The sequence below is a fragment of the Zosterops lateralis genome (assembly GCF_965231275.1).
Source record: "Zosterops lateralis genome assembly, chromosome: Z".
Classification (NCBI taxonomy): Eukaryota; Metazoa; Chordata; class Aves; order Passeriformes; family Zosteropidae; genus Zosterops; species Zosterops lateralis.
This window is the reverse complement of record NC_139800.1, coordinates 80,024,350-80,045,915: the sequence shown is the minus strand read 5'-3', so window position 1 is coordinate 80,045,915 and position 21,566 is coordinate 80,024,350. Positions and strand designations below refer to the sequence as shown.

The 21,566-nt window shown below is 48.7% G+C and overlaps 2 protein-coding genes across 2 annotated transcripts; both read left to right on the top strand.

Annotated features, from left to right (window-relative positions):
- Positions 1–3,191: 3,191 nt before the first annotated feature.
- LOC310922892 (V-set and immunoglobulin domain-containing protein 4-like) lies at positions 3,192–11,352 on the top strand. The gene is made up of 9 exons (XM_083883825.1): positions 3,192–3,346; positions 4,018–4,374; positions 4,961–5,242; positions 6,164–6,232; positions 6,875–6,952; positions 7,243–7,296; positions 8,004–8,117; positions 9,301–9,322; positions 10,488–11,352. The coding sequence occupies exons 1-9, from the start codon at positions 3,292–3,294 to the stop codon at positions 10,669–10,671; spliced, it is 1,215 nt and encodes a 404-aa protein (XP_083739951.1). The 5' UTR covers positions 3,192–3,291; the 3' UTR covers positions 10,672–11,352.
- A 4,711-nt stretch (positions 11,353–16,063) lies between these two features.
- Positions 16,064–21,398, top strand: LOC310922572 (V-set and immunoglobulin domain-containing protein 4-like; the record flags this gene model as incomplete). The annotated part of the gene is made up of 6 exons (XM_083883202.1): positions 16,064–16,178; positions 17,511–17,867; positions 18,504–18,785; positions 19,698–19,814; positions 20,465–20,530; positions 21,328–21,398. The coding sequence occupies exons 1-6, from the start codon at positions 16,124–16,126 to the stop codon at positions 21,396–21,398; spliced, it is 948 nt and encodes a 315-aa protein (XP_083739328.1). The 5' UTR covers positions 16,064–16,123.
- Between the last annotated feature and the right edge of the window lie 168 nt (positions 21,399–21,566).

Genomic DNA, 21,566 nt, shown 5'->3' with positions numbered 1-21,566 from the left:
ATGCTCTCCATAGACTCCAGAAGGAAAGGCCCTCAGCTCCATGAGGTATGGATAAAAATATTCCTGGAGATAACAGAAAGAAATGGAACAGCCCAGATCATCTGTAGCACCAGGTAGACCCCAGACCTGGCACCCCTGTGCAGACTCTGCCCAGAGTAACTGGCACCATGGGCGTTACAGTTTCTGTGGGATTTTCCTAGAAGTAAGGAAATGTTCACTTCCACTGCCAAGAAAAAGGATCTTTACACAGAACATGCTGCTCTTCACGATAAGGACAGGGCATGTGGAGCTATGGACAGACTCCGCCATGACAAGCTGGCTGAATCTGCAGCCCAGGGCACCTCCAGTGCAGCTGCTGCCCAGCCTGTGCCTGAGGCCAGGGGTCAGGCAGTGAGTCACCAGCCCCCGTGAGCCAGCCTGGGTGGGGACACTGTCCCACTGCAGCCTGGGGTGTCACCAGTTTGTCACCAGCCCCCGTGAGCCAGCCTGGGTGGGGACACTGTCCCACTGCAGCCTGAGGCGTCACCAGTTTGTCACCCATTATTGCAGGGGTCTCGCTGTTGCAGCAGCTTCCTTCCTCTTCCAGCATCAGTGCACATGGCTGCTGCCTGGCTCCTTGGCTTTATCACTGCCTGGGGAGGGAAGATTGCTCTCCCTAATCATTCACGTGCTGGGAATCTACACAACACTCCCAGGCGTGGCGAGTGCAGACTGAGGAAGTGCCAAGTGCCCCTTGCATGCTCCTTTCAGATCTGCTTTTCCACTGTTCCAACACAGCCCTCCCCACCTCCTCCCACAAGGACCGTGGGAGCCTTGCCAGCAGTTCCTATCTCCTGTGTGCTTGCTAACAGAGCTTTTCCAAAAACACAAGAAAAACTGATTTTGCTCTTTCTCTCCTGGGTTGTGTGATGGCACCTCATCCATCCATGCTCAGAGTGTTTTGCTGTCTCCTAAAACAAGATTCTTTTTTTGAAAAGCAGCATTGTGGTATCACAGATGCCCAAAGCAGAAACAAGGGGTTGCTGCCACAGTCACCTTAGGTACAGGTGCCTGGTGCTGCACTGTATAAAGGACAAGACTTTTCCTGTCACTGCTCCCCCAACCAACAGGGTAAATGTAAACGTGTGAATAAATATCTACACATCTTTTTCAGTCACACAGTTTGAGTTTCAGCTTCCTGGTTGGCCCAGATCCTGCTAGTGATAAATTCCTGTTGTGTTTTCACCCCAGCCAGCAATCAAGACCCACACAGCCACTCACTCCCTCCCATAAAGTGGGATTGTGGAGAGAATTGGAAAGGTAAAAGCTGGAAAAACTCTTGGGTTGAGACAGACAGATTAATAGTGGAAGCAAAAGCTAGCACACAAACAAGGAAAAACAGATTTCATTCACTGCTTCCCAGGGACAGAGAGGTGTTCAGCCACCTCCAGGAGAGCAGAGCCCCATCATGTGTAATGGTGACTTGGGAAGACAAACACCATCACTCCCTATGTCCCCCCTCCTTCTTCCCCCCAGTTTTACATACTGAGCATGATGTCATGTGGTGTGGTCAGTTGGGGTCACCTGTCCTGGCTGTGTCCCCTCCCCATCTCCCAGGGGTCCCCCAGCCCCCTCTGCACCGTGGCCATACAAAAAGCAGAAAAGGCCTTGGCTCTCAGTAAACACTGATCAGCAAAGACCAAAACATTTCTATATTGCCAACCTTGTGCTCAGCACAAACACAAAACATAACCCCATATTAGCTATTGTGAAGACAATTAGTTCTACCCCAGCCAAACCACTGTCTTTGACTTAGTTCAAGACAATGTAGGCTTCTATCCTCCTCCAGCAAGCTCTGTTCCCTGCAGAGGAGTTCCAATTATTTGACTTTAACGTGGTCTTTTCCTTCCTTGAACCAAGAAGTCCATGAACACTGCAGCCCACAGCAACTTTTCCTGCATCTCCCTATCCCAGTGGCTGCAGGCTGGAGCAGCATCTCATGGGAAATTTCTGATGAAGGAATACAGGGCCACAAGGAAGGATCCCACTGTGCCACTGCAGACCCAAACCATGTCTCACTATCACTACAGCAGGGCTGTGTCCAGAACAGGGACTGGGATTTGGCTGGCTGCATTGAATTAGTCTGATTACTTGTATTTGAGGACAGGATGTTGAATTTGGGTGTAACAAGAGCAAAGGTCCATTTCAGTTCAGCTGAGTGCAATGAAGAAGAAGAGATTCCTTGACTGGAGCAGAAGAAAAATTGAGAGCTGTAGAAAACATCAAAAGGCAGTAAATTCCCCTGAAAGGAATATTTCAGTAGAAAAAAGATACTTCCCTTAGACAAGGATAGTGCTCAAATACTGAATTATAGAGATTAACTATGACATTTAATTAATAGTAATATATAATTACAGTTAAGAAACCATGATGTCATGGTCTCAAAGATTTCTATTTTGACAAGTTCCTCTTTTTCTCTCTGGGAATCTCCATGTTCACCTGTTTCCCAAGTAGTCTGAAGGCACTGGAGGGATGTATGGGTCCAATTAGGGCTTGTAATTGAAAGCAATTTACCAATTAAACCAAGTAGCTAAATTGCTCTGTGAGAAGGGAGAATCCTGCTATGAGATGCAGTGGGATTGGTGGCTTGGATGTCTGCAGCTCTTGGGAAATTTTTGGCTTTAGATTTGTATACCTGAATTTTTCCCCTCTTAAATGTGGCAGAGTGATATAGAATTTGAGTTGGAAGAGGCCTGCAACAATTGTCTGTCTTGCACTAGTAATGTAAAGATTGAAGGGGTTTCATGAACCTAAAGCATAGTGGTGGATGTCACAGAAGATGGTGAGAAAGTGAATTTTGAGGACCTAGATGGTTCAGCTCCTTATGAGTTCTTTCTCAGACCCGTGTGTGTGTGTATCTGTGTGTTAAAGCTTATTTGTTAGCAAGCAACACAAATGGGGAAAGAGGAAGAAATGGTTGCCTAGGAATCAAAAGAAATAAAGGTAAAAAATTTAAAAAGAGAAGGGGAGGAAAACATACTCAGCAGAAAATACAAAATAGTGTGGAAGTTTTTTGGGGTTTTTTTACTTTCCTCTTTGCACCCTTCCTCGGGGTTTCCGCTCTGCCCACGCCTCTGACAGTGATCACTGAGACACTTGTTTTCTGATAAAGAGGAAGGAAAATACACCAGCCGTTGACCTTGGCACTCAGTGACAGAGTGAGCCCAGACAGAGAAGTGTTCCTGATTTAACCCAGCTTGGGGAACGCGGGTCAGTCTGGCTGGAGAGGGAGCAGCTGTTCCCCCAGGAAGGATGGGAATGGTGCTGCGAGCAGCCGTGCTCGTGAGTTCCCTTCTCCACTGCAGCGGTGAGTCTGGGCTGGGCACGGGTCCCTGCCCTCTGGTGTCTGCGTGTGCTTGGCAGGGGGAGCTCTGTTTTGGGGAGAGTTTACAGTCAGCCCTCAGAGTGAGAAAAACATATTGGGACAAAGGAAGCGGTCCTCTTTACAGGAAAAAGAGTTTTTGGTTTCTTTACCCAGTGGTTTAAGTTTCTCCCGTTTGGCTTAGGATGAGAGATTGGTGTGTTTCAGAAAAAAACAAACGGGCAGTGAGGAGGGAAGTCTTTGCTGTTCCTCAGAAGCCTCAAGGGTGATGTCAGAACAGACACTGATTGAGACCAGGGTGCTGCAAGTTGGATTTTAGAACCAACTCCTTCCCTCAGGCCTAAGCTACCCAGTAGCTCTGACCCTGTGCTCTTCAGTGCTGGAGGTGGCAGGAAAGCAGCAGGCAGAGCAGGAGAGCCAGGCTGCACACATGGCAGGAGCTGGTGCCCCTGGCCATCAGCCACCTCCCACCTGTCTGCCTCATGCCGCACTGATTTTTGGTTAACCCACCCTTGAGCAGTCCAATCCTCACACTCCCCCCTGACTGCTTGTGTTTCTCATCTGGTGGCTTCTCTTAGCCATGGCTTCACCCCCTGGGCAGTGCCTTCACCCTGGCTGCTCTGTGGCTTCATTGTCATCATCCCTTTTTCCTGCAGCTTTCCTGGACCTGAGTGGCCCCAGTGAGGTCAAAGGTGTCTGGAAGGACTCCATCACTCTGCCTTGTGCCTATGTGCCTGTGGAGGACCTTGAGCAGCAAACCCTCTCCTGGGCTGTGGTACGTGACAAGGGCTCAGGCACCATCTTTCGGAGGGACGGCTCCGGTGACCACGTTCTCCTGTCTGAGTACAGGGACAGAGTCAGCGTCCCAAAGGATGCCCCAGGAAATGTGTCCCTCCTCATCCTGGACCTGGAGATCTCTGACAGAGGAACCTACACCTGTCAGGTCACCTGGAGAGACAGCAACAACAGCCTGATAGCAAAGGAGATCACCACCAAACTGGAGGTTGTTAAAGGTAAATCCAAGCGGGAAAGGCTTGGGTCAGGAGGGAAAGGCTTGGCTCAGGAAGGCTTTTAGGAATTAGATAGAGCAGGTAGGGAGTGACTGCATGTTTCTATGGAGAAGCATTTTGCTGATCAGTGTCAGCCTCCAGCAAGAAGCAGCAAATAAATCAGAGAGAAATTCTGCCCAGGACACAGCACTTGCGGCTCGAGGAGGACCTGTGGCTCGAGGAGGACCTGTGGCTCCTCAAGTCCCCGTTCATCTCTGGCTCTTTCTGTAGCCAACGACTCAGTGTTTCCCCAGGGCATGCAGAAATGGGGAATGCATCATCTCAGGGATAGTGCATGGCTGTTCTTTCACTAAATTTCACCAGCATGTGCTTGCCCTCGCTCTGCCCAGTGTGGGGGGTTTATAGAGGCACAGACACTGCAGGACACCATGTGTGGCACAGCTGAGCTCATCCTGGTGCAGGAAAGTGATGCAAAAGCTGAGCTGCTTCCTCTTGGGGAGGCACTGACAACAAGAGTGAGAATTGCACAGGGACTGTCCCCACCACAGCCAGGACTCCTTGACCTGGGCCCCTCTCCTTTGTCTTGCAGTGGCAGCCACCAAGCCCATCATCAGAGCCGGAGAGCTGGGGCTGGTGGTCCCGGCTGGGGCCAGAACCAGCCTCACCTGCGAGGCCAACGGGTCCCCTCCCATCAACTACCGCTGGTTCCGGAGCTCCCCGGAGGGCAGAACCGGGTTCCTGACCAGCGGGGCTGAGCTGGTGTGGTCCAGCCTGCGGCCCTCGGACAGCGGGACGTATTTCTGCGAGGCAGAGAACAGGGCAGGGGCCGGGGCCGTGCAGCGCAGCGATGCCGTGCAGCTCACGGTGACAGGTGAGTGCCGCAGCCACGGCTGCCGGGACAACATCCCTCTGCAGGGAAAACCAACAGCACCCTAATTCCCAGAAAGAGGGAAATGACAAATGCCTTCAGCACTCTGACACATCCCTCCCTGATGGCTCCAGCCTCTGTCCTTCTTTATTTCCTGTATTCAATTTCCTCCTCTTTGAGGAACTGCTCTTTCCTCATGCAAAAGAGCATTTCTACTTCAAACATTTATGTCTTTATTCCTCTGTGGGTTTGCTCAAGTTCTCCCTGCCCCTGTAATGCTGCCCACTTCAATTCAGCAAGTTTAGACAAGGAGTCAGGGCTTCATTTTCAGAACAAGGAACAAGTCAGTGGTAATTCAGTGGCAGAACAAACCAAACTGACCTTTGCTCCCCACCACCAGCTGCGTGTCTCAGGGAGACACATTGTACTTCACACACACCAGCCTCTGACACCTCCAGGCTCTGCAGGACAGTGTGTGACAGCTCAGACTCAATGGCCTCAGAGGCCTTTTCCAGTCTAAACCATTCCATGGTGGGTGCCTTATTGGAGGAGAACTTGCAGCTCTCCTTGCCTGGTTACTCCACCAGCAGAGCTGTGAAGCCCCTGATGGCAGAGCCAAGCACAGGCACCACACAGGAACTGGCCTGTGAAAGAGGCAGAGCCTGCTGAGCTCCCAGGCATGAAGCCTTGCCTGAAGCCCTGGGGTGCTTTTCCCAGCAGTCCCACATTGGAGGGAACAGCAGGGGAACAGGGCTCAGTGCTGCAGGTGTTGGCTAAGGCTGCTGGCACAGCATCCCCCTCCTGTCAGCTGGGCTGCTTCCTCCTGCTCCTATCCCACCTGGGGGGAATTCTCTATCACAGCAGCATCACCATGGTGCTTCAAGCCCTGTGTAAGCCTCTCTCTCCCTCCCCCTCACCTTGCAGATCTGCCCACAACAACAGTGGCCTTGCGGAGGACTGTGGGAACCATGGGGGGACACCACTCAACCACAGGTCAGGGTGACAGCTGATGGCAAGGATGGGGTGTTGGAACAGGGTGAGACCAGCTCTTGGCAGTGGTTTATTTCTGGGGAACAGAGTCTTGATAGTATTCACCTTCAGCCCATTTGCCTTTGTTTTCAACTCAGATGTTTCTGGAAATAGACCTTCCTTCCCTCGGTCTCCAATTCACAGGGGGCTAATAGGTTGTCTTTGTAGGAGAGACTGTACATACCTTAGGACTGCTGAAAATGCCATTTCCTAAGTTGCAGAGCATATGGGAATGGGATGTTCTGGGTTTGTTTCTTTTCAAAATGGATTTTTTGCTTGTCCTGAATGGAAGCTGCTGAGGGGAGGCAGACTGGTGTCTCCAGTGGCAGACACAAGGGATGCAAAAGCTTCCCCTGACCCAACTGGAAACATGTACTTGACCATGGACAGCAGTTTTGAGGGAGGGCTTGTGATTTCCTGTTTGTTTTTGTGGGATGTGGGAATTTAGGCCTAGACTAGAGCAGGTCTGCTTGTGTAAGCTTTCTATGGTTGGCTTATGTTTAATTTGATTTATGGTGCCCCAGCAATCACACAGGGATTGTAGAAGCTGGTGTCAGTCACTGCAAGATGAGGGAAGATGTTGACAGGTGCTGATTGTTCTTGCAGAAAAATCTCAAACAGAGCTGGTGTCTGGAGGTACCTCAGGAATCTCCTGGACTCCACGGGGCCCCACCACTCCTGCAGGTGTGTGTGTACAGACATACAAATACACACAGGTATCTAGTGTGTGTATATATACTATATATAGTGTTCATCCAGTGACTACATGGTACTACATTCACACCCTCTATAGTACAGTGTATTCATGGTGCCCATTTCTGCAGTTTGCCTATTTTCACTGCCTTGTAAAAGGAATGGAGGCATTATCTTCTGACCCTACAGGTCTAATCCCAGATATCCTGGGGATAAAATGAGGGCTGGAAATCCACTCTCAGACTTTACTCGTGTTTGTTTTGCAGATCTGCCCATAACAGCAACAACTCCTGAGAGTGGTGTGGGATATCCAGGGAAGAATGAAACAATACATGGTAAGTAAGAGCAAAACCAAGCTGAGAAGAAGATTAAGGACCCAAACCAAATGCTCTGTAGTCAGGAACTTCAGCCTCAAAATTAGTATTCTGCCTTTCTAGTTGCAAATTGTGTTAACAGCAGTTCTCAAAGGACCCAGATAATTCCTGGTGACTCTTTAAAAGGCTCTGGAAGTTTTTAGGGAAGAAAAAAAAATTACATAGGGAGCACACAGAGTTGTTGCTGTGTCCCTGAGCAGTCAATCCATTTTTATCTTTATTTTGAACTGTCAAAGCTGAAACAGGAGAAAAGCCTCAATGTGTGTCTCGAGCAGATCTACACATCCTTCAGCTTTGTAGCATTATGACAGGTTTAGACACTTTCCAGACACAACTGAGCAGCACCCTTGAATAGAAAGCTTCTTTTCATGATATGCAGTGCAATTATCCTGCTGAGCTCACATCTCTAGTCACTTCAGCATGAGATGGACATTGTCTGTACAGCTGTGGTCCCTTGGTGAGGTGTACACAGTGCTGGGTCACACAACACCCACTCAGAGCCACAGGACCAGTGTCCATGTGGACATAGCTTTGCAGGGACACAGCCCCATGTGCTCAGGCAGGGCTGGCTGTTGCTGTCCTTGGGGACATGGTAAATGTCATGTACCTGCTGCTGTTGTCACCCAGGAGGGCTCCCTGTCTGAAAGTCCGCTGTTCTATTGCTTTAGGTTTCCAGAGGACTGGCTTGTCCCTGTACCTGGTCATCCTGATTGCTGTGGTGTGTGGTGCTGTGGTTTTCCTTGTCATCTCTCTCATCATGTGCATTAGAAAGCCCAAAGACAGTGAGTAGAATGTTCTGGAAAACCTGAATGTTTTTTGCGTGCCCAGCATGGTTTTACCTTTGAGTTTTGGGGCCTGGAGCAGTGTTTGCAGCCACCAGCTGCAGCTCTGGCATCATGCAGGCAGTAGATGGCATGTCTGCATTGACACAGATGGAGGGAGATCCAAAGAGGAGAGAAGTCCTTGAAGTCAGGAGGGTCATCCAGGCACCAGCTGTGGGTTGGGGCATCAGCGGTCCTGGTGCTCCTGAGCTGCACCCTCCCATCCCTGCACGGGGCAGCTCAGTCCCTGCCCTGCAGCCCATCCCAAGGTGTGTGGCTTGCTCTGCCACAGAGACTTGGCATGGTTGTTTCTCACTGCTCCTCACGGGCATCTCAGGGTTCAGACTCACCTGCTTGGCCACACTTATCATTCCTTAAAGTCCTTAAAGTCTCTGGCAGAGGGTTCATCCCGTCCTGCTGCTGGGAAGTGCCTTGGGAACAGTTGCTGCTCAGTAGTTCCCATAGTTGGCAACCAGAGGGAAGAGGTCATTGTCAATTCTCCCTATTCCACATGAACTTGTTTCCTCTCTGGTCTTTAGCCACAGGATCAATTCACTGAATGCCTCTGTCTCTCCTGCACTGCCACCAGAAATCCCCTTGGCCAAATGGTCCTTGGAGCCCCCTCCTCACCAGCTGTGCTCGGCTGTGCACAGAGAGCACGTGGGTGTGCCTTGGGCTTTGAGATCCCACAGACTTGGTTTCTCTCATGATCTTCCTATGACTCTATGCTACCAATTAATAATAATTAGATATTTCTAGATATTTCTTTTGCCATTTTTCTTATTTTAATCTGGGTTGTTTTTGTTTTTTTAAGGAATCCAGAATAACCACTTTCAAAACTGTACTTCTTTTGAACTTCTTGTGAATAGGGAAGCTGTGGACTTCTGGTTTCTAACCTCAACTTTATCTTTGACTTTGGGCTGTTTATTTTGACCAAGTTGTGTAATAGCTGGGTTGTCTTTGTTTTCTTGGACTGAATCTTGGGAAACTGAGATATCACCTACCTGACATGATATCCAAGGATTTTTTTTAGTTCTGTCTTCAGAGGTCATCTTCTTAAACCAAGAGGATAAACAAAGAAGTTCTTTTTTTTAAGAATGTAAATGAATATTATTGACACAAATTCTAATTTTTTCTTTTCCAGCTCAAGTCTATGACGTAAAATTGTGAGTATAACCCTTTATCTGGCACATTGATGAGTCCTGGGGGGCTGTATCAGAGCAGAAAGGAAAAGCACTGCTATTAGCTCTCATGATGAAAACCTCCTTAAGCAGCCTGAGTGAAGAGGTTCACAGTTACAGAGGCTCAAGAGCACATTCTAGGAGGACTTATGGGCTTTCCACAGCAGAATTTCCACAGAATGTGGGAAGAAACATCTTTTTCATGGCAATATCAGAATCATAGAAGTGAGCAAGAGCCGCCTCTTGACTCCTAAACCCAGGGAGGGCTACTGAAGATGATTGCCAAGGCTAAATTCTCTGTGTTTTTCCAAGGCTAAATTCCCGGTGTTTTTCCAAATGCAAAGGAAAGGAAACTTCCCTTCTAGAGACCACTGACTATACTCTTGATTTTTCCTCAAAACATCCCTGACTGAATTAGCTTCTTCTAACCATAGCTGTGTCAGGAAGTTATAGCTGTTTCTAAACTCAGGTTTCACATCCTGATCTACTTGTAACCTGTGGAAGTTTTAATGAAAAGCCTGATAATCTGGTCAAAACATACGAGGAGAACCACTTCTCTAGGTATAAAGTGTTCCTGACTTGAGTATTACAGTGGGATGTGCCAGCATCCCAGTGCTAGGTTTCCCCAGCAGTGTGTAAGGCAGCAGTTTAAGTAACTGTTGAACCCTGAGCAATGGAACAAATGCTGTGATAATATTTCTCCTTAGAGGATCTATCCTCCTTTAAAAAATATTAGATACCATAAGCCAGATGGTGGATGTGGGATGTTTCCAGTTCTCAATTTACCCTTCCTTCAATATTTTTTATAAATATTCATTTTTCTAAGTATGTATTTCTCTTCAGCAATTATCTGACTGTACCAGAGCAAGAAATGGTGGTAATCCTTTCATTGCTAGCACACCCTCTGCTGTCTCTCCCTGGAAACTTTCTCAGGGTTGGAAGCAATGCTTGGAATTGAGCCCAAGGTTTTTCTGCCACCAGGAAGCAAAGGACAAAATTCTCTCCTTCAGAATATTGCCATAGTCCAGTGGCTCACGGATTAGTCTAGTTTACATGGGTTTTAATCAGACCACAATACTGGTCAAACTCCTGATGGTTGGGAGATGCTTTGTTTATTCTGGTTGCTACTCTTCTTGCTTTTTGATTTCAGCCATAACTTAAGAGCAGCAGCTTCTTCAAGCACAGGTCACTATGAGGAACCCATCTCTTCCACTGAAAACCAATATGTGATGGAGCTCGGGGAAAACAAAACCTCTGAAGAAGTAAATAAGAATGTGTCCAACTGTGCTGCAAACCCCCAGGAATCTGAGTATGAAGTGGGGGACACTTCCTGAGAACCAACAATGCTCTGCAGATGCCAGTCCTGAGGAGTGCCTTCACCGAGACAAAATAAATACTTCTTTCCCTTTTGCCCCTGACAATTAGGTTGGACAAGCAGTGGTTGCTGTCCCTTCACAATCCCTGCAGTGAAAATGCCTCACCAGGACCTTCAGTTACAGACTGCTGTGTAGAACTTCTGACTCTGTTTTCCTTGATTCTCTCTCACCATCTCTACCCAAGAAAGCCCTTTGAATGCTGCAGCATGCAGGTCCCAGGCAAGGAGCACTGTACTGAACTTACTGCTTTATATGGCCAAAAGGACCAGTATTTCCAGCCTTTGTGTGGTGGGAGGAGAGCCAGCACTGAGGGCTACTCAGCATCTCCATCCCTGTGGGTGAGCAGGGCAAGGATGCAGCTGGCTTGGGGATCGATGGTTCTTCTCCTGCCCACCTGATTCTGCACAGATTTAATATAAGAGAGCTCTTATAGAAACCCTGAAAGGCAGATTAAAGCCAAGAGAAACTCAGGAACCTGCTACTCTAGGAGAAGCAGTGCAAAAGAAGCAGGAATGTCCCATGCAGCCCTTGTGCTGCCCTTGATCACCTGTCACAGCACTGCAGTGAGGTTCACACACACTGGCCACAGCTCTGGGTGCTTCTGATACTGCAACCAGTCACATCCTTTCTGAGCGCACATTCTCTGTTCTCTCTTTAAATTCATGATGGATATTTGAAATAAATTATATACTTTTCCAGAAGTTTGGGGTAGGATTGCTTACATATGCCTCATATATTTTGGTGTGTGCATTTCTGCACGACTGGCTCATTTCAGAATGCCAGCATGCCACTCACAGCCCCTCACTAGATACTCAAGAAGTGCTTTCCTCTCAGCTTAAAAGGCCTGAAGGTTAAGTTATGAATAATTTCTAGTGCCCTGAGTAAATCTATCATGCAGAGTTATGGAAGAACCTTTTTATAATGAGCAGGGCAATCCTGTGTCCCATTAAAAGCCATGCAGACAGGTGTAAAACAAAGTGACCCAAGGGATGACCAAGACATTAGTAACAGGCACAGGACTAATGGGCCCCCAGCTGTGCTGCTCACACTCAGGACAGCTCTGCATCTGCAGGTCTCTGAGCATCAGTTCAAAACTCACCAGAATTCAAAGGGAGTGTGAGGTGCTAATGGAAAGTTATTCCAGTCAAAAAACAGGATTGTGGTACTGTAAAGCCCATGGACTGTTTCTACCTTATGTTTGCCCCATCTTGGGTTTAGCAGAGCAAGGAAAGTTACTGAGAAAGATTGTAAAGATAATTATTATTTGTACAAAACCACATCTGTACAAACAGTCTCTTAGAAGAAAGAATAGAAGAAACAAATGAGCAAAGTGTGCCCATGGGGGTCAGAGGTGAAAAGATGAAGGGGCTATTTGTTTACAGTTTCTCTGAAAAGGATGCAGAAATTAGTGATAATTGTCTGGTAGCACTTTCAAAGAGCAAGGAAAAGTACTTCTTTCTATGCAACGCAGAAATAAATGTGGAACACAGTGCTGCTCACCTGGGGCTGAGAGCAAGAGGTCTAATGGGAAATTAGAGGAATTAATGATTTAAAAGTTCATCAGAATGCACAAACTATGGGGCACACTTTTCAGGCACTTGTCAGTGACTCTACACTTTTTCTGTAATGCTACAAGTTATATCTCTTTGTTAAGAACATACTTAAAATCAAGGGCTAAGACATCTTGCTTTCTGAATTAAAAAGGAATACATGGCAGCTGCTGGTCCTGTCATGGAGAAATCTGCCAACATGTCCATGCAGCTTATTGCAGATGTGGAGAAAATAGGTGTGTGTGTATGTTTCTGCATGGGTGAGGTCAGAGGAAGTGGGAAGGAAATGTGGCAACTGCCGGAGCACAGGCCATCCATTTGAGCTCAGCCTGGCTGCTGTGGCCACTGAAGGGGGAATATAGCTTTGGCTACCTGAAAGGACCTGCACTGCTCTTCATCTGAGGGGTCATGATGTGGCCAGAGCTCCAGCCAGGGGAGAGTGGAGCACTGAGGGAAGGCAGAGATGAGGAGACAAAGAGCGTCCCACTGAGGGGCAGAGCGGTCTGAGCTCCCACTGCTGAAACTCCATAGGTAATGCCTGCCAGGAATCCCACAGCTTGCCCCAAAATCACCCAATTCCAGCTGCACTGCAAAGCCACAGGCAGTGCAGCCCTACCAATGTGGTTAAACAGTAGTGTTATCCTAGCTGGACAGCCAGCACTAGGGCTGTTGTAAGGCAAGCTCATGGAACTGAAATAAATAAATGAATTACGGTCTCCATGTGTTTTGTGTCTGCATTCACTGTGGGACAGCTGGACAAGGTCCAGGTCCTGTCTTGCTCTGGGCTGTACCTGGGCAGAGGGGCAGCTGCTGTGCACCCTGTGCGTGGCAGGCCAGAGGATGAGCCAAAGTCATAGCAGATCATCCCAGACCTGCAATTTTGTTTACCAAACCCAGAGCTCAAGCCAGCCTCTGCAGAACACTGGGAGGAAAAGCTGGGTGGCCTGAAAAAAGCCAGCATCAGATAGTGCTGAGGCTCCAGAGAACACCAGCAGCTGGTGCCTGTGGTAACTGCAGGTATAAAGGGACATCTGTACTGTTGGGGGGTTGACGGCTGGGGGTCTGCAGCCCACCTGCAGCACCAGGAAAAAAACAAAAACTCAGAAGATATCATACATATGGGTCACTTTCTTGGAATCAGGAGCTATTTACAAGGATTTGGCCAAGCTAATAGCAACCCAGAACTAATGTCGTTGACCTGGGAATTCCTGGGAAGGGAAGTGAATTTTTTCTGAGAGAGCACTTGTACATCATGTCACACAAGCTTTAAGGGGAAATGCAAATTTACACTATTTTCTGTTTCTTTAAGTGGAACAAGGTTATGTTTTGATGATTGACTATATGATTATCTGAACTGTGGTATGAATGGTTTGGGGAGATCACACAATCAGCTTCTGAAGGAAATCGAAAAAGTACTTAGTAAAATACACTCTGTTGAGTCAAATCTGTGAGTTAGGTATGGCTGGACCCAACAAGAAAGTCTCAAATAAAAATTGCTTCTTTTTTGAGTGCATATGGTTGAAAAAAAGTACTTTGAGACCTTTCTTCTTCAGTTGTCTACTTTTTGGTGATTTGCTCATAGTTGGGTACTGAATTTCATCTCCTCAATCCCTAAAGGATCTTACTTATCACCAGGAAAATGGTAGCAAACTGCTCTGGCCACTGGCAAACTTTGTCAAAAAATGAATGTAAGATGCAGACTCAGCAGAGCTGGTGCCTATGAACAGGGTCTGAGTGACCATCTGTGCTCAGGTTTGGGGACATGGGGACTTTTTACTGTGTCACCTGTAGTTAGCCCGAGATGAGTAGCAGAAATGGCAGAACAAAGAGTTTCTGAGCTGTGGTACTTGAAGAAATGAGACTTGAAAGAGTGTCCTGTCCTCTCTGTGGGAGGAAGGTGAGTACCTGGGGGGACAAGCTGTAGAGTGCCTCCCCTTGCAGCATTGTGTGGGAGAGAGCAGCAAGTTCAACCCAGAGCAGAGACACTGGAATAAAATACTGCTTTTTAATAAACCAGGTACTAGCTAAGATGTCTGAGATGTTGAAGGCTTTTTCTTCTTGTGTTCAGATTCAAAACTACAAGGAGTCCTTTAAGTAAGGAAGAAATGGGCTGGCTCTGTGACTCAGGGAGCTATGTCTGTATCCAGGGAGAGAAAGATGTATATCCTATTTGGGGAGCTACAGTTATCCATGTCTGCTTAAGTAAAATAGTCCTTTTTTTTTATTCCTGTATAATTAAAGCTTCAGGAAGTCTTGCATGTCCGGTTCAAAAAATAATTGTATCAGCAGTTTTAGCTTGGGTTTTCAGCTTCTTCCAGGGCATGTTCCCCAAAACCCAACTTCTCTTAAACTGTCTTGTGCAGGAGACTATTTGTCTGGGACAAGGCTCTACTGCCAGTCATAGAACAAGGTGTGGAAATGGCTGGGTCTTAATCATCTCTATGAAAGTGGACACATTTCCCTCTTTGAGTGACACAACTAGCAACTTTAACAAGTGCTTTTTTGTTTGTTTGCTTGATTGCAGGCAAGACTCAAACATTTTTAAAATCTTCTCAGGGGCAGCATGGGCAGATGGATACAGGCCATGTGCACTGCTACCCCACTGGCAGCTGCAGCAAAGACGTCAAGAAGAAGAAAAGTCAGCAAAAATCAAGCTTTGATGTCTCACATAGACATGCTTTGCAAGAATGGGTGCAGCTGCCCCCACCCTCTTCCTCAGAAGGATGGCAGCTGGTGGTGGCTCTCAGCCTGGAGCCCTGGATGAATTTGTTACATCAGGTCTTGCAGCACAACATTTAGCTTTTTGCTCCAGACAAGATCCCCCACAGTAATCAGCAGGGTGGAACTAGCAGCCACAGTCCACAGGGACCCCACGAGTGGGCATGCCTCTACCTGGGACTAGAATGAGATCCACACAGTTCTCATTAGCTTATTGACTCTTGGAAAATGAAAATAATCTCCAGCTCTCTGGAGATTATTACCCCAGCAGAGAGGGAATAAGCTGTCACTGACATGGAGCAGCACTTCCAGAGATGGTTTCAGCTGCAAGGTGAGTGTTGCAGCCCAAGAAGACAGCTGTTTGTTGTGATGGGACAAGGCTGTGGCAAAACCATCCCATTTACCTTTCTCTCTCAGCTCCAGTAGAAAACAGCTCTCCATCCCTCACACACATCTGCCTCCTGCTCAAAGATACTGTTTTCCTGGTGTAGCTGTTAGAACCACGTGCTAAGGCATGGATATTGAATAAATCCCAAAAACCTGCACTGTTGACTATTAAATGCCAATAACAGAACTCACTAGGTCAGCAGATTTGTTTTTACACGTTTCTTATCTTTCCATAAGTCTTTCTCCTCATAATAATTAGTAAGCACAGATCAATTCTGTATATCACATCTAGATCATTCTTGGAACTACTTTTAAAAATGCCCTACAGAGCACACTCAGAATGTCCCTTGGCTGCCAGTCAGAAGTCACTTCTTTGGCAAACACAGTGTGTGCTTTCAGAGCATGACTTTTGCCCATGAACTGGACTATTGCAGCAGAAATGTGAGCTGAGAGAGTCTGGGATGCTCAACATCACCTGGCTATGGGCACTTGCAGCTCAGAAAGGCAGCTGGGTCCTGGGCTGCATCAAGAGAAATGGATGGGGACAAGGGAATGGGCCTGGAAAGATCTATACAGCCCTTCTCCCTCCTTAACCCTTCACCTAACTCAGCAGTGAAATGGACTCGTGATGTTTCAGAAAGAGGATCCTAGATGACAAAGAACAGAATAAAGGGAAGTGTTCTTCACTTGCAATCTGGTCCCAGGAGGGTGGAAGTCTCTTGGGGAAAGGAGGACAGACCTACACTTCTGGGAGAATGGGAGAAGTTGGGCGGATAGTGGTGTTTGTGATGAATTTCATCAGCTGCAATGGTGAGTAAATGCTTCAATGTATATGAAAAAAATCAGAGTACTAAGACTGTAGGGAAAATCTTTTAAATTATAGCTTTTTGGTTTGGGGTTTTTTTTAATTGACAAGTAAATTAGAAAGTCTTATTGCATTAACCTCAGAGCCTGAGAATTCATGAGAGTCTCCTTTGGCATCAGATGCAACGAGGTGCTTTCAAGAGTGCAGCAAATGGGGCAGTATGGGGCAAGTCAGTTTCCCTGCCCCAAAACAAGAGCAGAATACAGATTTTGGGACCCTTGGCAAGGACCTGCTGTGGTGTCCAGCTCTCAAAACAGTCTTGGTGAAGCTGGAATATGCATTCTAAATTTAATAACTCATCCTCATTGTTCTGTTAGCATGTCCCTGGGTAGAAGAGCTGGGAGACCAAGTGCCGGCACATTTGATTCCTCTTGGTCTCTCCTACCCAGTGACTCCCTGGTTGTATCAGGAAAGCTGGGACTGGAACCTTGGCTTCAGTTCCTATGCTCCTGACTGAATACGCCCTTTCTCAGGGCATGTATGACACTAGCAACAGCAGAGGATAGCTTTGGAAAATAGGAGAAAAGTGTTCTTACAAGTTGTGCACAAAAGCACAGGATTGCCCCTGACATTTAGAAAATTGGGTTGAAATACATTCCCCATTTCTTCTTAAAATCCCAGATTTGCAAATTACTGGGATCTGTCTCTCAATCAACTTCTTGTGGGTTAAAGCTGCTGAATATAACCAGTGTCTTTCCAGGGAGGGAAATGGGGAGAAAAATAAGGAGTGTGGGGAGAGATAAGCCAAGTCAAATGAAATTCAGGTGATTTGCTACTTACAAGAGGCACTTCCCAGAGGAGATGTGGGATCCATGAACAGACAGCTGAAGAAATTGAGAGAATGTACAGAGAAAATCTGTCCAGTCTTCTCCTGTGCCCACCTGAACGCTTGGCAGGGTGCTGATCTGGGTCAGGTCTGAAGTTTTCCAAGGCTAAAGCTAAAGAACAGATTTTGGTCCACCATTCCTATTCCAGGTCTAGTACTGCAGGGAATTTCCCTAAATGCTCCTGTCCACAAGGAACCTCTCTGTACCGAGAAAGAATTAAGAATTGGCAAGTGCCCAGAGAGAGACACAATAAAAATAGACATGAGGTCAAGGCAGCTGTTCACTTCCCCATGCTTTATGATGTGGGCTGGCTTAGTGCTGTGCTCTACAGCACATCTGAGACCTGGCTTCATGCTGGCATCTAGTGCCCAGTGAGTCCCATCTGTCTGGAGGACATTTCCCTCTTCTGCTGCATTCTGATTTCTTCCTTTCCACTGCTGTTCCCTGCAGCCCTCCTGGATCTGTATGGTGTCCACGAGGTCACGAGCATGTGGAGGGGATCCACCACTGTGCCTTGTAGGTATACACCGTCAGAAGGTTTCACCCAGCAAAGGCTCAGCTGGAGTCTGGAGCGGGACTCCAGCACCTCTACCATCTTCCGGAGGGATGATACCGGTGACCATGTCTTGCTGTCTAAATACCGAGGCCGTGTCAGCGTCCCAAAGAACAGCCTAGGGGATGCCTCACTCCTCATTGAGAACCTTGAAATGCCTGACAGTGGACACTACACCTGTCAAGTTGTCTGGAGATCTACAGATAACAGCCTTATAACGAGAGAGGTGACCACTACACTCAAAGTTGTCAAAGGTAAATCCAGCAATAAAGCCCTACTCTTGTGCAGCCACATTAAACCAAAAGAAGGTAGGAGGATCAGCTTTGTTTTCACACCACACTGTCTGGCCCATCTAGACTGGAGGTTGAAACATCTGCTCCCCTTGCTGTGTTGAGTAACCTTCTCAACACATGGAGGTGTAGGAATGAGCTGGGAAAGGGGGCCAGTTAGTGTGCAGCCCAAGCTGGACCTATTGATGGGCCAGTTAAACTCATGATGTTTGAGATAATATCCAGGTCTGGTTCTGTGCACGCAGCCAATATCTCTGTGGTTCTTGTAGAAGCTGGGTGTTGTGTGAGGCAAGTCTGCTTTCTGACCTTCCTGAGCATCCTCAGTATGTGCTACAAAAAAAAAAAAAAAAATCTGTCTGCAAGGTGGCCACCCAACCGAGAGAGCAGGACTTTGTGAAAGGGCGGCAGCAATGGTGACAACAGCTGTTGTAAACTGCATTAACATACAGGTCACCTGAACTCATCCTGTGCAGGGAGGTGATGTGAGAGCAGAGCTGCTTCCTCCTGGGAAGGCACCAAGAGCAACAGAGAACCGCAGTGGCAGGGGGTCTGTCCACAGCCAGGGCTCCATGACCTGAGCCCCTCTGCTTTTTCTTGCAGTGGCAGCCACCAAGCCCATCATCAGAGCCGGTGAGCTGGGGCTGGTGGTCCCGGCTGGGGCCAGAACCAGCCTCACCTGCGAGGCCAATGGGTCCCCTCCCATCATCTACCGCTGGTTCCGGAGCTCCCCGGAGGGCAGAGCCATGTTCGTGAGGAACGGGGCTGAGCTGGTGTGGTCCAGCCTGCGGCCCTCGGACAGCGGGACGTATTTCTGCGAGGCAGAGAACAGGGCAGGGGCCGGGGCCGTGCAGCGCAGCGATGTCGTGCAGCTCACGGTGACAGGTGAGTGCCGCAGCCACGGCTGCCGGGACAACATCCCTCTGCAGGGAAAACCAACAGCACCCTAATTCCCAGAAAGAGGGAAATGACAAATGCCTTCAGCACTCTGACACATCCCTCCCTGATGGCTCCAGCCTCTGTCCTTCTTTATTTCCTGTATTCAATTTCCTCCTCTTTGAGGAACTGCTCTTTCCTCATGCAAAAGAGCATTTCTACTTCAAACATTTATGTCTTTATTCCTCTGTGGGTTTGCTCAAGTTCTCCCTGCCCCTGTAATGCTGCCCACTTCAATTCAGCAAGTTTAGACAAGGAGTCAGGGCTTCATTTTCAGAACAAGGAACAAGTCAGTGGTAATTCAGTGGCAGAACAAACCAAACTGACCTTTGCTCCCCACCACCAGCTGCGTGTCTCAGGGAGACACATTGCACTTCACACACACCAGCCTCTGACACCTCCAGGCTCTGCAGGACAGTGTGTGACAGCTCAGACTCAATGGCCTCAGAGGCCTTTTCCAGTCTAAACCATTCCATGGTGGGTGCCTTATTGGAGGAGAACTTGCAGCTCTCCTTGCCTGGTTACTCCACCAGCAGAGCTGTGAAGCCCCTGATGGCAGAGCCAAGCACAGGCACCACACAGGAACTGGCCTGTGAAAGAGGCAGAGCCTGCTGAGCTCCCAGGCATGAAGCCTTGCCTGAAGCCCTGGGGTGCTTTTCCCAGCAGTCCCACATTGGAGGGAACAGCAGGGGAACAGGGCTCAGTGCTGCAGGTGTTGGCTAAGGCTGCTGGCACAGCATCCCCCTCTGTCAGCTGGGCTGCTTCCTCCTGCTCCTATCCCACCTGGGGGAAATTCTCTATCACAGCAGCATCACCATGGTGCTCCAAGCCCTGTGTAAGCCTCTCCCTCCCCCTCTGCAGACCCTGCAGATCTGCCCACAACAACAGTGGCATTGCAGAGCACTGTGGGAACCATGGGGGGACACCACTCAACCACAGGTCAGGGTGACAGCGGTGACATGGAGCACACAGTGACAGGTGAGTGCCCAGGCCAGGGTTATTCATCTCTGTTGGCAGAAGGAGACCGAGGCAGGGAGTTTGCTATTCCATAGCCAGATCAGTCACTTATGCTGAATATGAATTGTCTTGATTGCTACCCAGAGAGGAAAGTCAGAGGCTGGCACCCTCCCCACTTGAGAATGTGCTTGATGATGGGAGGGGACAAGAAAATGTTGTCTGTGTCCCTCTGGGTCCAAAACTGTTGAGGCTGCAAAGCTTCAGAGGGAGGTCACCTGGGGCAAGAGACCTGGCACATGCCTCCCCACCTCAGGGAGTTTGTGGTGCAGCTGATGGCAACCCCCCCTGGTCAACCAGGGAGTCACCACAGGAGAGAGGGAGTGCAGGTGTCCTCTGGAAATCTAGGGAAGTGCCAGCAGGACAAAGCTAAAGCGTTCCCAAGCCATGCTGTAGCCAGGCATGATATCAGGCATCATATCAGCCAAGTCTGCCAGGAACCTGTGGGGCGATGGTCAGGGAGGGGACATGAGTGCCAAATGCTGCCCCAGACCTGCTGGCAAGACACACACAAGATAACAGGTGAGTCTAGGCTAGCAGAGAAACCCCATTTTCCCGATGGTCAGGGCAGCTCCCAGTGGAGCTGCAATGCATCCACCATTTTCCACTGACAGATCCAGTCGCAACAACACGTGTCTCCAGGATGGATACTGCTCCAGTGGGGCCTTTCACAGACACAGGTGAGTGGAGTCTCATGCTGGACAACACCAGATTTGTACTGGCAAGGGCAGGGTGGCATGCTGTAGCCAGGCATGATGCATCATATCAGCCAGGTCTGCCAGGTGCCTGTGGGGTGATGGTCAGGGAGGGGACATGAGTGCCAAATACTGCCCCAGACCTGCTGGCCAGACACACACAGGATAACAGGTGAGTCTAGGCTAGCAGAGAAACCCCATTTTCCCGATGGTCAGGGCAGCTCCCAGTGGAGCTGCAATGCATCCACCATTTTCCACTGACAGATCCAGTCGCAACAACACGTGTCTCCAGGATGGATACTGCTCCAGTGGGGCCTTTCACAGACACAGGTGAGTGGAGTCTCATGCTGGACAACACCAGATTTGTACTGGCAAGGGCAGGGTGGCATGCTGTAGCCAGGCATGATGCATCATATCAGCCAGGTCTGCCAGGTGCCTGTGGGGTGATGGTCAGGGAGGGGACATGAGTGCCAAATACTGCCCCAGACCTGCTGGCCAGACACACACAGGATAACAGGTGAGTCTAGGCTAGCAGAGAAACCCCATTTTCCCGATGGTCAGGGCAGCTCCCAGTGGAGCTGCAATGCATCCACCATTTTCCACTGACAGATCCAGTCGCAACAACACGTGTCTCCAGGATGGATACTGCTCCAGTGGGGCCTTTCACAGACACAGGTGAGTGGAGTCTCATGCTGGACAACACCAGATTTGCACTGGCAAGGGCAGAGTAGCAAACATCATCCCAGACCAGCTCCACATCCGGCTGCCGTGCTTTATGGCAGACACGGCTGCAGGGAACAAACCCCGGCATGCCAAACACCAGGCATTATCCAGGCAGGAGCTGCGCTCCTGACTCCCGCCCACACGCCTGTTGGTCGAGGGCGTTTGCAGCCTGAAGTTTTCGGTTTGTTTCCACGCAGGGACGCCCCATCCCTGGAAATGTCCAAGGCCAGGTTAGATGGGGCTTGGAGCAACCTGGTTGGTGGAAGGCGTCCCTGCCCATGGCAGGGCGTGGAACGAG

Coding starts and splice junctions, on each gene's coding strand:
- LOC310922892 (XM_083883825.1), top strand. CDS start 3,292: ATGGGAATGGTGCTGCGAGCAGCCGTGCTCGTGAGTTCCCTTCTCCAC. Junction 6,233..6,874: donor GGGACACCACTCAACCACAG/GTCAGGGTGACA, acceptor TTGTTCTTGCAG/AAAAATCTCAAACAGAGCTG. Junction 7,297..8,003: donor GAAGAATGAAACAATACATG/GTAAGTAAGAGC, acceptor CTATTGCTTTAG/GTTTCCAGAGGACTGGCTTG.